Source organism: Barbus barbus (genome assembly GCF_936440315.1).
Source record: "Barbus barbus genome assembly, chromosome: 13".
In the NCBI taxonomy this organism is placed as follows: domain Eukaryota; kingdom Metazoa; phylum Chordata; class Actinopteri; order Cypriniformes; family Cyprinidae; genus Barbus; species Barbus barbus.
Genome location: NC_136741.1, coordinates 31,815,363 through 31,833,076, shown reverse-complemented (window position 1 = coordinate 31,833,076; position 17,714 = coordinate 31,815,363). Strand labels below are relative to the sequence as shown.

Genomic DNA, 17,714 nt, shown 5'->3' with positions numbered 1-17,714 from the left:
AGATTGATTTTCCCATTTCTGCACTTGTTTACTAAAACAACTACCCCTATCTACTGTATTAGTGACAACAGGAACAGAACATCTTGACCACAACGCTTGGACATCACCTCTCAGGACGATCGGTCTGTTTATATGATAGCGACAATCACAAACACACTCAAGACTCGTCCAGGAATTTTAAACCAGCACTAAGCATTTCTTTCTGCCATGCAAAGCCAAACCTCAACATATAAACCCCAATGGAAAAGACAGATCAGCTGGATATCAGCTCTATTCTGAAAGACAAACTCTACGCTCCTTTCACCAAGAACACTGATCGAGAGTGATTGATGATTGAGTGCTGACTTCTCCGAGAGCTTGATTGAAGCTCAAAGCATCTTTAAACATGACACACCTGACGATCTGACGTCATAACTTCTGCTTGAGGCTGCGTTTCTAGGTGTGAATCTTCAGCTTTTCATGAAGTAAAACCGTGTAAATATCATGAAGTTGGGTCAGTTGCTCAAACAAGACAAGCTTGATTTAAAAAGCAGTTTTTAAGTTTTGTTCTACTGTATTTCAAGGGAAACCTGCTGTGACGGGATCTAAAGCATTACACACACTCAAGATTTGTCCATCCTGAACGCCTCTAGCCTACACTAAACAATTCTTTCTTCCATGCAAAGCCAAACTCTACATACAGTCATGACGTAAAATGCTACTTGTTGGACAGGAATTTCCTTGTGACCCTGCTTACGCTTTTAAAAATAAATGTTCTTTATTGGAATTGATTGTTCCATGAAGAATCTTTAAAATCAATGGAAACTTTCCACTGCACAGAAAGTTATTTAAAAAATTGGAAAAAGGTTTTTCAGATTAATAAAAATGTTCTTCACACTAAGAAAAAAAATTCTTAAAGGTTTGAGGAAACAAAATGTATTCTTCTAATGCACTGCCATGGGAAAAAAACCTTTTTGGCACCTTTATTTTTTAAGAGTGCAGGACAAGCATTTTAGAAAATAGACAAAAAGGATGACCTGTTGCCCTTCTGAAAAATAATATTAACTACAAGACTGTAGATCGCTGCATTGCGCACAATTACAAACTCCTGAAAAGTGCACTTAGTGAAATACAACATTTGAAGACATTGCACAGTAAATCTGAGCATCTCGTTACTCAAAACATCCTTTTGTTAGCTTCAGTATGTACACTGTGCATAACTATATGAGTAATCTTACCTGATCAATACATTCCTACTCCCATTTCATCAAGCAAACAAATCAACTGAGCTCTAAAACAAGAAGAAACTGTGCTGAACATCTAGTGGACTACACTTCTAAATACTTCCAAAGGAGGCAAAAGCATTAGAGATTCATGACGTAAAGCTGAGGATCACCTCAGCTTCTACTAAATAAGTGACTTCTCCACACGTGAATTACTGGATAATAATTCATACAAAATATTTTTATACTGAGCAACATTAAAGGGATAGTTCTCCCCAAAATGTTAATTCTGTCATCATTTACTCACCCTCAAGTACTTCCAAACCTGTACGAGTTTCTGTCTTCTGTTGAACACAAATGAAGATATTTTGAGCAATGTTGGTAATCAAACAATTGACGGTAGCCATTAACTTCCATAGCATGGAAACCGATGGAAGTGAACTGTTCAGTTACCAACATTCTTCAAAATCTCTTCTTTTGTGATCAGCAGAAGAATTAGATGAATACATATTTGGAAAAAGGTGAGTAAATGATTTCATTTGTGAGTAAACTATACCTTTAACCTGATGAATTATAGATTCAAAACTACAAACATGCATACACTGCATCCACTTCCACAAGTTTTCTATTCCTAGTAATCTCAATTTAAGACTTTCAAGAGTCAAGCACTGATTCAACAAACTCCTGTCTGTTGTGAACGTGTATTGTGACATTACTACATTTACCAAGTGTTACCATCATGGTTATGTCCAAAACACAACAAAAGTATTCTCAGCACTTTTTGTGAAATCTGATAAGTGCACCTGCTATCTAGGAAGATCTTACAACTTGAAGTATTTATGTCCCGTTCACAGCAGGAACGATAACGTTGTTTATTTACAAATGAGCTCTTTAAAGTTAGTTGATTCTGATTGGCTGTCAATGTCTTCAGTTCATTAGATGGAAAAGTGATTCCAACCATATGCTATTATCACTAAGTTACAGTTGTGGTGTGCAATTAGAACGATTATTAAAACTTTGTTCTAGTTATCGCTTTACTTGTTGTTCTTGGAGTGAACGGCGCTTTAAACGGAAGAACTGATGAGTTTTAATAATAAGCGCGCGCCACACGACGCGACGCATCTAGAACGCAAGCGTTCAAACCAACGTCTACCGTAACGTCAACGCTTCTCACGAGTCAGTGCAGTCACGCTTTAACCGAAGAATTACCCGTTATCCTTTCACTGACTACTTTTGTGAGACACAGAGACACACACATCGATACCGGTTCCATTTAAAGCGTTCAAATGTGAGTCACTTACCCGTTAATCCCTCGCGTTCATTCAATACGACGAAACGGCACTGGTCCTCGCTGTAGGTCGGCGTTCTGGACGCGTTGTGGCGTTTTTGTCGTGTTTCCGATGATTTGGAGTGAATATTTACCTCACACTATGGGTTCATTAATTAGCCTGTGGCGGCTAAGCGAACGCGAGCTAAGTCAAAATGACAATCGGCCGCCTCACGAACTCGTGAGCGCATTACTACCGCTCAGGATGGGTTAGGTGAACATGTTTAAAGTGATAACCCACCGAGCCCCCCCCCGGTAACCGAATAACGACAGCCCGCTGCCGTTTAATCGCCTCCAAGCACGAGCTCGCGGCAGCTCTCTGTCAACAGCGCGCAGTGATCAAACAGAACTCGAGTGGGCGGGGCCGTGACGTCAGAGGTACACCTTTCAAAAAGACCCCAACAAAACACAGAGTTTGAGATACAAGCGGCTTCTGAGAACAGAGACTTGATCTGCATTCTCATGCGTTCGTGATCAGCAAACGGAGGAATTAAATAACGGGGAAGCACTGAAACAAGAACGCTGTCTCTTTCTGTGCTTTACGTCACAGTTCCATGTGTTTGTGCTGACAGGAAACAGAAGATAGCGCTGTCGGCAGCGTTTCAGTCTCGGATGAATATGCAGATAAGGGTTTAAAAAAATAGCCGATTTTGCCTCTTACTTTTTTCTACATCAAATCTGAAATGAGTGCATTGCATAAGTATTCATACCCTTAACTCAGTACTTAGCTGAAGCACCTTTACAGCCTCAAGTCTTTTTTGTTTGACGCGACAAGCTTTGCACATCAGCATTTGGCAATTATCTGCCATTCTTCTCCTCATCTCTTCATCTCTCAAGCTCTGTCGGGTTGGATGGGGGCAGACGCACATTTTCAGGTTTCTCCAGAAATATTTGATTGGGTTCAAGCTCAGGCTGTGGCTGGACATTCACAGAGTTGTCTATAAGCCACTCTTGCTGTGTGTTTAGGGTCATTGTCCGGTTGGAAGGTGAACCTTCTGACCAGTCTGAGGTTCCATGCTCTGGACTGGGTTTTCATTAAGGCTATCTCAATATTTTGGTGCACTGAGCTTTTCTACTCTGATGAGTCCCTCAGTCCCTGCTGCTGAAAAACAGCTCCACAGCATGAGGCTGCTACTGGCTCACTTTACTTTTGGGATGGTACTCTGCAGGTGATGAGCAGTGCCTGGTTTCCTTCAAACATGATGCTTAGGATTGAGGTTCATCAGACCAGAGAATCTTGTTTCTCACAGTTGGAGGGTCCTTTAGGTGCTTTTTGCTAATTTAAAGTGTGTTTTCTTTTGTCTTGACTGAGGAGAGGATTGAGTCTTGCCACAACACCATAAAGCCCAGATCGATGGAGTGTTGTAGTGATGTTTGTCCTTCTGTTGGTTTCTCCTATCTCCACATATAGCCATTTATGAAAAACCTTGTAACATTTTTACTTTAAGCAGTGCTGGAAAGTAACTGCATCTGGATCATGTTATCTGGATTCCAAACATTACTTGTAATTAGAAAATGCTCATAATCAGATTACGGTTACTTTTTATGGATTACATGTTTAAATGTTTGTTTTTAAATTAATTATTAGCTTTTTATTAACTCACAAACACACTACAGTTCTTACATTAACCCTTGTGCACCCTAATGGACATTTTTGTCCATTTTAGTTTTGTTTTTTTGATACTTTTGCCTGTGTTAATGCTAACTGCATTTGAATTTTAATATTCCACCCTCATTTCCTTTAATAAATCTATTTAGGTACACAAAATTGTTACACTCAGGACCTTTTGGACAAAAATGTCCCCATTGAAACCCATTAAAACTGCTATTTTTAATCGCAGTGCCATTTAACTGTAAAATGATACAATTTTTGTTAATAGGCTTCATTCTGTTGGCAAGGCTTCAAACAATTGTTTTTTTAACTATTTTTTACCAGATGGTGCCATCTTTTCAGGTTTGGTCTATAAAGGGTCTATAAAGCAAATCCTCTATTTATTCCTGTTTTCTGCTTCTGCGTATTATAGAGCCAATTGGATAAATAATGCAGTGTAATTGTGTAGGTGTGTTGGTATAGATGTCAGAGTGTGTCATAAAAAAAATTGAGTGTGTGTGCTTGTAATATTTGAGAAAGAAAAGCTCTACTGTAAATCACAAATCCAAGCACTGTGTGTCACCAGCAGAGTTTCGCTGGCATCTAATGGGGAAAATTTGGTACTGCGTCCAAACAAAATCTTACTGAGAGCTCATTTTTTGAGATATCAACCTCAAATTTGGAATACAACTTGATTAGATTTATGGCTTTGATTTTCTAGCCGGTTTAGAGTTCAGCATGTAACAAAATATATATTTTATATAAAATATTGTTCATAAAGCATTTTCATAAACTTAAACTTCTATAACTTTTTTTTGGTTTCATGTTTTAAACTTTGTTTTACTTCAGTGATAATCTGCCATGGGTCTTCTTTAAAATGAGACCACACTTAAGTCTCTGCTCCCAAGCTTCCAATGTTTATGACCATTTTTTTGACATGGACATTTTTGCCCACTATGGACCTAAGTGTAACTTTTTTTTATTGATACACAAGGGTTAAGCCCAGTTTCAGAAACACTGGTTTAATGTAATATTTTATGATGTTGATATGAAAAAATTGAATATATTTTCTTTCTCTTTTTATACTGTAATGGATATTTTAAATCAAGTTAGATTAAAAAAACTATTTAATCTAAAATGAGTGCCCTATAGACATTTTTAATTCCAGTTTTCATCATGTAAACTGTAATGGACTATAATTTGTAAATAACTGTTAACTATCTTACTGAAAAGACTTGAAAGACAGACCTCAATGGTTTCATCAAGCATCTTTTTGACAGCAGGTGTAACGTCAAACTGGATGTCAGAAACCGTTACTGTAACTCCTTGCTTTTATCTAAATACATTGATGTGTTTTAGCTTCAGCAAACATGTAACATGTTCTGTAAAGTTCTCAAACTCCCCTAATAAAAGATAGGATGTCAATTACAATGTCTGCAGCACATTTTTCAGAATCCACCCATCTGTGATCAGTTTTAATTGTGATGCATAATAGTTGTCTGTAAAGAACTTAAAAAGCGTGTATTTGTGAGGTAATGTTTCTCGAATGATCAAATTCCACATTTAAATATAACCTGACAGACTAAATAAACAAAACCATAGCATTTAATAGAATGTGTTGTTTAATGTGGCTAAAAAAGAAGTCAGAGAGTTAAAGGTTATCAGGACACATTTAGTACAGCAAACATTTAATGGCATCAACAAACGATTCCTAAACCTTTCATGTACCATTTTTTCTGTGGTTATCCAAAGTAAAATGCCATATGATGAATCAACTTTAACAAATAACATCAAACTTTAATAAAAGAGAGGAGAAACGACAAGACATCATGCACAAATCATCGAAATCGAATCTAGGCTGTGATAAAGCGCCGGATGACAGCATTCCTCCTTCATTATTGTCTGGTCAGTGATGTCCAGATGAACGCTGGTGATGTGTGTCCACTAGACGGCGCCTGCGCACTGCGAGTCTGAGCCGCTTCCAGCATCTGCTGATGGTCTGATGTCCCGTGGGTTCATTATCTGTCAATTAATCACCCTCAGTTACACCACATGCCCATGTCGAGATGAAGACTGTATTCATATTCTTTCCCGTTGCTTTTTATTTGTTTTTCGTGCTGCCCGCATATTGCAATATTGACCAGACATTGCATATTAGTGCATTAACATATTAACTCACTAAACAACGCCGACAGGGTTTAAAAGCACGAAAACGATGCACAAACTCACTGCCTCTATAGTTTGAACATTCCACCACTGAAAAAAACTAACAAAAAAAATGACTTAATCGACTTCAAAAAATGGCAAGTAACACTAAATTAAACGTGAAATTGCTAAGAAAGACTTTTTTTCATGTAGTCCAATAAACTTTGTATTATTTACCACTTCGAAAAATCTTTTTGTTTTCGTGTTTTAGAACTTTTTCTTAAAATCTTTTACAAATCTCTCAGTCTACACCTTTGATTGTCATAGTTTGGGATCTTTACGCAAAATAGAGCCAATTGGTAAAGTTTCTGCACGCACTAGTGCATCTGCACCACGCTGGCTTTTCCCTATTTAAAACAGCGTCATGTTTCCCGATCTAGTGTTGTCTTTTGATCTGTTTGGTTTGGACGTTACAGGGTTACAATGTTGGGGGTCATTGGGACAGAGGTGAGCGTCTGGACTTCGCTTGGGCAGCCGCGTCTCGACGTGACACAGTAAGTGTCTTGTATTTATTTGTTCGCGCTAATGATTAACCCCAGCAGAGCTATATATATGCTTCAGGGAGGAGAGTGCAGTGCATCCAAGCAGCGTGTCCTCAACCCCTCGAGCGCACGCGTGCACATGTGTGACAGCCATTGGTGCGTCCCTTAAACGTGTCACAACTTTTGATGGATTACCCCACTTCTGAGTGCTCAGGTGCGGCTCACTCCTCTCCATCCACTCGCTAGTGCGCGTCTCTCCAAACTCTCTCAAACTCAAACGAGCAAACGCAAAGTCAATATGATCTTAGTGTCGTTCTCGTTGGAGCACCTGTGCGGGCTCGCGTCCGCGGTGCTGTCCACGCTGGTGGTGCTGAGCGCGTTTACGGTGAAGGGAACGAGCGCGGCCGCCACCAGCTGCCCGACGTGCGGCATGCCTGCGATGGAGAAGGGCACTGCGGAGCGTTACCTGGTCGAGATGGCCAAACAGCAGATCCTGAGCAAGCTTCACCTGCGGGAGAGGCCAAACATCACGCAGACGGTGCCGCGTGCTGCGCTCATGACGGCGCTGCGCAAGCTCCACGCGGGCCGCGTCAGACAAGACGGAACGCTGGAGCTGGACAATAACGTGCCAAACTCGCCCACAAGTAACCAGGCATACGAGATAGTGAGCTTCGCTGATGTCGGTGAGTGCATCTGACTTATAGTTGATAGAAGCATTCTTAAAACGTTAAGTGCGCACAAATTGAATGGTTTTTGGAACGATTTTGTCGGTGAGTGCATCTGACTTACACTCTTAATAATAAAGGAGCTTAAAAGGTTCTTCACAGCGATGCTATAGAAGAACCATTCAGTCAAAGGTTCTTTTAAAAAACATCTTTTTTTTACCTTTTTATAATCTGAAGAACCTTCTTTCGCCACAAATGACCTTTTGTGAAACAGGTTCTTCAGATGTTAAAGGTTCATTATGGAAGCATTTAGACAAAAAAGTTCTTCTGGCATCGTGAAGCACCTTTATTTTTAAGAGTGTAAAGTTGATATAGAAGCATTCTTAAGGCGTTCAGTGTAAATTGGTAAAAATTCTCACCGAATTGAACGGGTTTTGGAACGATTTATACAGAAACACTACTCAGATCCGATTTATTAAATGACAAACTGCGTTCTTAAAAGGTCAAAACAAACTATATATTAAAATATGTTATAGACTGAAAGGTGTGTGCATCTGACTAATGAATCGTTCATAGAAGCATTCTTAAAACGTTGCTGCGTTCTTATGCGCGCACGCCCCCTTATGTAAATATTGGTTTTACTAGGCAGAAAGCATTGTCTGATCCAGTTTCTTCAACCATAAACATACTGAAACTAATGGTTATAAGAACGATTTACGCTTCAAATCCGGTTTCTTCGATGATTAACTGGTTTTTAAAGGTCAGAACAAACTATAGCCTACATATTAAACTAAAAGGTGGGACTCTTTGTGCCTCTAAATCGTTTATAAAAGCATTTTTAAACTTACCTGCACACCTCGTGCACGCGCAAACTATACATTAAACAATTTATATACACACTGAAAACTGCATGTGAACTAAATTTTAGAATTTTGTTTCAATCCACCTTCTTTTTGACTTAAGAGTGGGCGTGGCCATTAGTAATAGGGATGTGCTGGACTTCCGGTATTATCGCTTCTAGTTATTTTAGCTTTACAAAATCAGTTACGCTGCTTCATATTGTAAACTGACATCTTTGTCATCATATAATTTTAATTTATTATCATAATCATAAAACAGAATGCAGTTTGTTATTCCAAAAAAAAATGGTCTGGAAAAATAAAATTCAAAAATTACTAGTAAATGTAAAAAACTATAATAGACTTATAACAACTTATAGCATAGTTATTCAAGTCTCGCACATTCACATAAAATATCTTACTTCCGCTTGCAAAACAAGCACTTCTTCTAATTGCCTCTGATGTCTGATTTCTCTCCAGGTGACCAGGTTTCTGACGGCACCGACACCAGTCTGTCGTTCCAGTTCCTGCAGGAGAAAGGTCACAGCATTCTGGTGCTGCAGTCGTCGCTGTGGCTTTACGTGCGTCCGGCCGACGCTCCTCATCACGGCGGCCGCGTAAACGCAGAAATCTCCCTGCCGGCGTCAAGCGACGCTAATCGCACACTGCTGTTCCAGAGGAGCGTGGATGTGTCTCGAGGCGGATGGCACACGTTCCCGGTCACTGCAGCCCTGCAGGCCTTTCTGGATGGCGGTCAGCGGAGTCTCCGTCTGGAGGTGCACTGCGAAGACGGCGGACGCAACCTGTGCAGTCGCGAAGCGTCGGGCGAATCCTCCCATCAGCCGTTTCTAGTTGCGCAGGTGCAGTTGCGCGAAGACCCCAACAAACACGCGCTGAGCAAACGCTCGCTGCGCTGCGGCGACGACGTGAGCGTGTGCTGCAAAAAAGACTTCTACATCAAGTTCCGTGACATACAGTGGCAGGACTGGATCATAGCGCCTGAGGGCTACCATATGAACTACTGCATGGGACAGTGTCCGCAGCATTTATCCGGCTCGCCCGGCATCGCCTCCTCGTTCCACGCCACCGTCTTCAGTCAGCTGAAGGCCAACGGCATCCACACGGCCGTGTCGTCCTGCTGCGTTCCCATCCAAAGACGGCCGCTCTCCATGGTCTACTTCAACTCGCAGCACACCATCGTGAAGACCGACGTCCCAGACATGATTGTTGAATCCTGCGGGTGCACATAAAGAACAATTACGTGACTCAAAGGGTTAGTTCATGCAAAAATGAAAATTAGCCCATGATTTACTCACCCTCAAGGCATGCTGGGTGTATATGGGACCCTGGACCACAAAACCAGTCATAAGGGATGAAATTTAGATATCTGTAAGTCGAATAAATGAGCTTTCCATTGATGTATGGTTTGTTAGGATAGGACAATATTAGGCTGAGATACAACTATTTGAAAATCTGGAATCTGAGGGAGCAAAAAAATTGAAGTTGTTCAAATGAAGTTAGCAATGCATATTACTAATCAAAAATGAAGTTTTGATATTTACAGTAGGAAATTTACCATTTTATTTTCATAGAACAAGATCTTTACTTAATATCCTAATGATTTCTAGCATAAAATAAACAATAATTTGAACTCTTACATGCATTGTTTGCTTTAGCTACAAATATACCTGTGCTACTCATGACTGTTTTTGTGCTCCAGAGTCACATATGACTTTCTTCTTTCAGACGAATCCATTCGGAGTTATATTAGAAATTGTCCTTGCTCTTAATAAAGTGAATCGATGCGTTTTTGTAAGAAAAATATCCATATTTAAAACTATATAAACACTTTTCTCTCACTTCCACTAACTGTCGTATACGCAAGTCATTTTAGGTGGATAACGTAGGACAGAGGATGGATGCGCTTTATTTATATAAAGCTTACAAGAGCAAGGACAATTTGTAATATAACTCCAATTAGATTTGTCTGAAAGAAGAAAGTCATATACACCTTGGATGCCTTGAGAGTGAGTAAAGCTAACTAACCCTTTAACAGTACACCTATTTATCTGCTTTATCAGGAAGAGGCGAAATATGCTCTAATCCAGGCTTTCTGTCTGAGCAAAGCTTATTCATTATGGGTTTTTATAGATGTTGAAATACTCAGGGAAATCAAAGCCACTGTAAAAGCCACGCTTGGGCCTGACTTGGCACGGTTACCCAACATGACAGTAAACATTTAGATATTGCCACACGTCCCAGCAAAGGTCTGACAGCAAGGGAAAGTGGAGCATTAGTATCTAATATATATTTCAAAGCTTACTTTTAACTGTTTACACGAAGCACTAGCAAATGCAACTAAATATGTGTACTGGCTTTCTTTTCAAGCTGCTTATTTCCTGTTTGAGCAGATACACTTATTTTTATTTGTAATATTGATAATAATAAGTCTTATTTATATAGCGCCTTTGCAAAATAATCTACAAACAGTACAATCACCTACATTGTACGTGTTACAGGTGTATTTTTGCCATGTTTTGTGTTTATTTGAAGTGTTTATTCTGTCTTATTGTTTAGTCTGAAGCACTTCCTAGGGACGCATAGTGTGTAGAGAATCTGCAACTGCACTTTATATCTTATTTTGCATAGTTAGTACGAATCAAGCCATGCAAAATCTACATGTGTTGTTTATTTTTGCGTTGACAAAAATGATACTGTAACTTATGGCACAATATTAGAACTATTCATTAACGCTCTTTGAAGGAGCAAAAACTCACTGAGATTAATTTCTATAATGATTTAATAAAGGAATATTTTCTTATAAGTGAGATAGCTTGGAAATCTGTACTGTATTGTACATTGTAATTTTGCTGAATGTGTGTATTTTTTTAAATAAATATTTTATCTATTACTTCATGTGTGCTTTAATGAGAGGACTTGAATAAGGACAAAGGTCACGTCAAACATCAATAAAGCAAACAACCCCTAATATTTGACATGTCCTTCTGTATCCCTTTGATGAGCAAATCCACTCCGTTGCTGTGTATCTTGGTTTACAGACCTCCAAAGCCAGATAAAGATTTTATAAAGGAGTTATCTGATTTCATATCTCATATCATTATATTATATGATCATCTGTTAGTTTTGGGTGATTTTAATATTCACGTCTGCTGTCCTGGAAAGCCTATGGTCACTGAGTTTCCTCATGTTTTGGTTTTATTCAGCAGTTGATAAGGCTACACATGTACTTGGGCATACTCTTGACTTGGTTATGTCATATGGGTTTCCCATTGATAATATTAATATTGAAGATGCTTCTTTCTCAGATCATAAGCCTATTGTTTTCAATATATTATCAAGTTCTACACATGCTGCTAAAAATGCAGGTGTTTATTCTAGTTGTATTAATTCTCTCACTGCAAATCAATTTTCTCATATGTATAAAACAAATGATATTTAGCTGCTCTTCAAGCCCAGAAAATTAAATTTCTCTCTTTAACTCTTCTTGTTCAGCTATTTTGGACTCTATAGCCCCTCTTAAATATAAATCCTCAAAATTTTAACTTAGTGATGCAGGTGAAATCTACAACCTCTCCCCAGGATGTTGTTCTTTCTGATATCATTAAAGGTTATTTTGATATAATTGGTTCTAGCATCCAAACAATTATCAATTCCTGCTTCTCTGGCACTGTTCCTGCATTTTTAAAGCATGCAGTTGTCCACCCACTGCTTATAAAGCCCAATGCTGATGTAAAATGTTTGAATAAGTATCGTCCTATCTCAAAATTGCCTTTTCTTTCAAAAGTTATGGAGAAAGTTGTTCAATCACAGTTACTTCCATTTTTAAATTCGACTCTGGTATTTGAACCATTTCAATCAGGTTTTGCACCTATCATAGCACTGAAACGGCTTTGCTAAAAGTGATGAATGATTTACTAGCGGTTGACTAGCAGTTTTGATTTTATTGGATTTAAGTGCCGCTTTTGACACAGTTGGTCATGACATCCTTTTATCACGCCTTGAACATTGGGTAGGTATTAAGGATACAGCATTATCGTGGTTTAAGTCGTATCTTAAATCCAGGACACTTTCAGTGGCTATCGGCCAGTTTTCCTCCTCATCAGTTTCTCTCCCCTGTGGGGTTCCTCAAGGGTCCATTCTGGGGCCCTTACTTTTTAATCTGTACATGCTTCCACTTGGTAATATAATTAGGAAATATAAAATCTCTTCATTTCTACGCTGATGATTCTCAGTTATACGTTCCATTAAAATCTAGACATTCTCTGCAGCCTCTTATGGACTGTCTGAAGGACATTAAAATTTGGATGGCGAATAATTTCCTCCAGCTAAATAATGAAAAAAACCGAGGTGATTAGCAAATTAGCTCAGTTGTTAAAAGCAGCTATTATCAATTGAGAATAATTTCTAGACTTAAATCAACACTTTCCTTTTAAGACTTGGAAAAATTCATGCATTTATTCATGCATTTATCACATCATGATTAGACTACTGTAATTCCTTATACCTAGGTCCAGAGGTGGGTAGAGTACCCAAAAACTGTACTCAAGTAAAAGTAAAAGTACTTCTAGAAATATTTACTCAAGTAAAAGTAAAAGTAATAGTCTGATTAGTTACTTGAGTAAGAGTACAAAAGTATCGGCTAAAAAAACTACTCAAGTAGTTAGTTACTAGTTACTTTGGATCATATAGGTACTGAATATAGTCTATTTTTATTTAGATATATAGATTACATTTATGTAATGTGTATGTGTATACACACACACACACACACACACACACACACTGCCGTTCAATATATATATATATATATATATATATATATATATATATATATATATATATATATATATATATATATTAATGTAATTTATTTCAGTGATGCAAATCAGAATTTTCATCAGCCTTTACCCCAGTCTTCAGAGTCACATAATCCTTCAGAAATCATGTTGATTTATTATCAGTGCTGCTCTTTTTAGCTTTCTATTCATCAAAGAATACTGAACAAAATGTCACAGGTTCCAAAAAATATTAAGCAGCAAAACTGTTTCCAACACTGCTAATAAATCGATATATTATAATGATTTCTGAAGGATCATATGACTCCGAAAACTGGAGTAACAGCTGATGAAAATTCTGATTTGCATCACTGAATTAAATTATATTTTAAAGTAAATTAATTATGTATTATTCTATAACCTCTGACACTGAAACCTCTGAAAACGCCTCACATGACTGCTCTGAACATAACGAAACAAATGCATATTGACGGATCTTCTGTTCTGCAAAATGTAAACAAATGTAGCCTATATTTTTGCAAGCATAAATATTGTAAAAATATGAATATTAATTGTGTCTAGAACAGGCCGCGCGCCGCTGCGCAGAGCTAACGCGGGTTCCGCGGGTGTTCATTTCATACTCTGTGACAGCTTATTTAATGTATAAATTATACATTGTATTTAATGTAAGGTACATCAAACTGGTAATGTCATAGTGGTATCGTGGCCTATACCTGTGGAACAGTAGACAGCACACGCGGTCTTCATCTAATAAAAGATCTTCATATAGCTCTAGCAAACGAGCCTTTGCAGATTTGCTTTCAACTGACTGTAGATCCAAAGCCACGTCTTCAGCGCTCTTGATGTTCTTAAACTCTCTGTTATCTGAGAGAGAACCGCTTCAGAGACTCAGCGCGTGCGGCAGGGAACTGAACGAATCATTCAAACTGATTCGCGAACCGATTCACTGGTTTGCCAACTGGTTTGATAAAGCCTTTAAACAGAATCGACTCAAAAGAATGAATCATTCGCGAATGGGCATCGTTCATTGCCCAGAGAAAAGTAGACGGCGCGTTTGGAATAAACTGAAGCATTTTTAACTTGCATTGCATTAAGATACAATAACGAGAGGAGAGTCGCCCACAGTAACGAAGTAAAAGTACTGTTTTTTCTCTAAAAATATACTTGAGTAAGAGTAAAAGTACCCATTTTAAAATATACTCTAAAAGTATTAGTTACCCAAAAAATGTACTCAAGTAAATGTAACGAAGTAAATGTAACTCGTTACTACCCACCTCTGCCTAGGTCTTCCCCAATCTTTACTGGCTCCTTTGCCGATGGTCCAGAATGCAGCGGCCAGATTGTTAACTGGTGCAAAAAAACATGATCATATCACTCCAATTTTAGCGTCGCTCCACTGGCTTGCTGTCTCTTTTAGAATTAAATTCAAAATTTTGTTGATTGTTTTTAAAGGCACTTAATGGACAAGCCCCATCATACATTTCTGATCTTATCTAATTTAATTCTGCTCCTAAGTCCCTCAGATCTGCTAATAAAGCTCTTTTATTTGTCCCACGGTCACGACTTAAGTTTAAAGGTGACAGAGCCTTTGCAGCCACGGCTATGGAATCAGTTGCCACCTGACATTAAGAATGCTCCGTCTATTTCGGTTTTTAAGTCGAGACTATGGCCTTTCCTGAATTTGAATTTATGGATTATGGATTATTATTGTTATCTTGGATTTTAATTTGTATTTTATTTTATACTTTACTGTAAGGTCAGTGTAAGCTGAATTTAAATGTGCTATATAAATAAAATTTACTTAACCGTCTCTATGTCATACAGTCTCTTATCACTTGACAACTAATTGATCATTATCCTCAGAAAAAGCCAGTATTTCTATGAAGGCAATCAATAACGTCTAAAAGGCAAAGAGCGTGTTTGCTTGGGCAAATAACTGAATTGGTTTTTATAGATGTCTATATTTGATGAGTAAACAACGGTGCAATTTTTCTGGCATGACTTCAGTATACTACAGAAAGACAAAAAGAGGGTTGTTCATCATAAAAATGCATTTGTTTGGTTTAGCTGCAAACATGACATGAAATATAAATATAAACAAACTCACCGAACAACAGAAACTATTGCTTGTGTGAAAGTCTGACAACACAAGCTGGGATTATGTTCATTTCAACCTGGAAATAAAGAAAGTTTTAGCATTTTGAAACAAATAAAACAAAGAACAGTTATGGTGTGAAATGAAGAAGAAATATTTCTGATTTAGGACAGCTGGTTAGATGAACTTTACACAGTTATTAAACTGAACTGAATCAATGAACTGACTTTAACAGAAAATCAGACTGTTTACTATTGTCCTCTTTTTAGAGCTGCTTTACAGCAGAATTTAATTTTGTTTGCATCACAGAAACATTCATTTCCATTTTTTTTTTCAGAAACATTTTCCTGTTTAACACTGTAAAGCTGCTTTGACACCATCTGTATTATATAAAGTGCTATAGAAATAAAAGGGACTTGACTTGATGGTTAGACAATCTTCTTTCCCTGATTGAAGCTTAAGATGCTCTTTGGATGATCTCAGATCCTGCTGGAGAACATGAACATCAGGTTTAGTTCATGTAGTTTCAGCGCTGCTGAGAAACATACAACAAATCCTGAGATATTCTCACATTTTATGTTCATTTTAAACCTAAATTTCTCTCTCAAATCATGATAAACTAATTTGTAATGCAAAAAGTGTATTAAATCAGAATGAAAAGCATTCTAGGTCTCAGACTTTTGGACCTAACTGTACGTGAGACATTAGAGAACGATAAACTCTTTGGCAGTTCTCATCAGGTTGTGTACAGAAGAGTTGCATTTTGTCCCTGACTGACGGTGCATGCACCTGAATGCGTGATTTGATATGTAACTCTGACACAGACCGTCTGTTTGTACTGATTTTATCAGGTCAAATAAGTCTTGCCACGTTAAAAACGGTGTCATTCATTGTATTTAGTAAGCACACCAGCAGAATGCCAGTAATATTAGTAAAACACCAAAACAGGGATGCAATAATTCAGAAATCAGAGCGATGCTTTTATCTATCAGTAAATGCTCAAGAATCAACCTCAAACAAGCATTGCATGTTGCCTTAAATCAACATTATCCAATAAACTGAAGGGATTTTAATGTTATGTAGATTATTAAGATTTATTTAAACTCCTAGTTGCATAATTCATTACAGACTTTCACTTCACAAATATACAAATGTACCATGGTACTCAACGTTTCTACAAAAAAGCAAGTGGAAACATGCTTTTACGAAATGCTTTTACTTTCTAGATCTATATAGCCTCCTGGCCAAACTGAGCAATCGAAGGAGAAAGGTCTTGGTTAGAGAGGTGATCAAGACACCGATGGTCACTCTGGTTGAGCTCCATGATCTTATATGGAGATGGGAGAGACTTACAGAAGGACAAACACCACTGCAACACTCCACCGATCTGGGCTTGACGGCAAAGTGACCAAACTCAAGCTTCTCCTCAGTAAAGATACATGAAACCCTGATTGGAATTTACAAAAAAAAATAAAAATACACCTAAATAACTCTCAGACTGTGTGGGGAAAAAAAGATTCTCTGGTCTGATGAACCTCAATTCCTTAGTCATGTCTGAGGGAAACCAAGCACCGCTTATCACCTGCATAATACCATCCCAACGGTGAAGCATGGTGGCGGCAGCATCATGCAGTGGGGGTGTTTTTCAGCGGCAGGGACTGGGGAAGTGATCAGAGAAGACTGAAAGCTGAATGCAGCTCAATATAGAGATATCCTTAATGAAAACCTGGTTCAGAGCGCTCAGAACCTCAGACTGGGCTGAAAGTTCACCTTCCAACATGACAATCACCCTCCGCACACAGCCAAGACAATGCAGGAGTGGCTTAGGGACGACTCTATGAACATCCTCGAGTGGCCCAGCCAGAGCTGGGAGGCAATCAGATATCTTTGGAGAAACCTATAAATGGCTTTCCACCGATGGTCCCCAGCCAACCTGACAGAGCTTGAGATAATCTAAAGAGAAGTAAGGCAAAAACAAAACAAATGCGGATGTCCAAAGCTTTTTGCATCATACCCAAAAAGACCTGAGGCTGTAATTGTTGCCAAAGTGCTTTAACTAAGTTTTGAGTTAAGGGTATGAAGACTTGTGCAATGTCATTTTTTCAGTGTTTCCTTTTTAATAAATTTGCAAAGTTGTGATAAATCCAGGTTTTTGCTTTGTCATTATGGTGAGTGGGGTGTAGATTTATGTGGAAAAAAGTAACTTAAAGCAGTTTAACATAACAAAATGTGAAAAAAAATGAAGGGGTAAGGCTTTCTATAGGCACTGTATACACACACACACACACACACACATATATGAATCTTTGTATTAGCCACTATAATCAATCAAAGGACAAATTAAATTCTAAAAGTTTCTGAAACTCTTTGAACGAGATTATAAATGATAAATGTCATTAATCGATCATGATTCTAAACAACAGTAACAATAATTGTAGCGTTTTGTTTTTTGAAACTACTCCAGACTGAAAAACAAAACAAAATTGGTGTA

General features: G+C 38.1%; 2 protein-coding genes across 13 annotated transcripts in view; one reads left to right on the top strand and one right to left on the bottom strand.

Annotated features, from left to right (window-relative positions):
- LOC306879605 (R3H domain-containing protein 2-like) overlaps positions 1-2,881 on the bottom strand; it is an 88,291-nt gene extending 85,410 nt beyond the window's left edge. For 10 of the 12 annotated variants that reach the window (XM_079432679.1, XM_079432685.1, XM_079432688.1 and 7 more), the window contains exon 1: positions 2,504-2,881. The gene's annotated coding sequence lies outside the window, so the exon portion shown is untranslated. The remainder of the gene's footprint in view (positions 1-2,503) is intronic. The other 2 variants (XM_079432681.1, XM_079432684.1) reach the window with 2 other exon arrangements.
- Positions 2,882-6,976: 4,095 nt separating this feature from the next.
- On the top strand, positions 6,977-11,220 carry LOC306879609 (inhibin beta B chain-like). Its single transcript, XM_079432695.1, has 2 exons — positions 6,977-7,490; positions 8,792-11,220. The coding sequence occupies exons 1-2, from the start codon at positions 7,106-7,108 to the stop codon at positions 9,559-9,561; spliced, it is 1,155 nt and encodes a 384-aa protein (XP_079288821.1). The 5' UTR covers positions 6,977-7,105; the 3' UTR covers positions 9,562-11,220.
- The last annotated feature ends 6,494 nt before the right edge of the window (positions 11,221-17,714 follow it).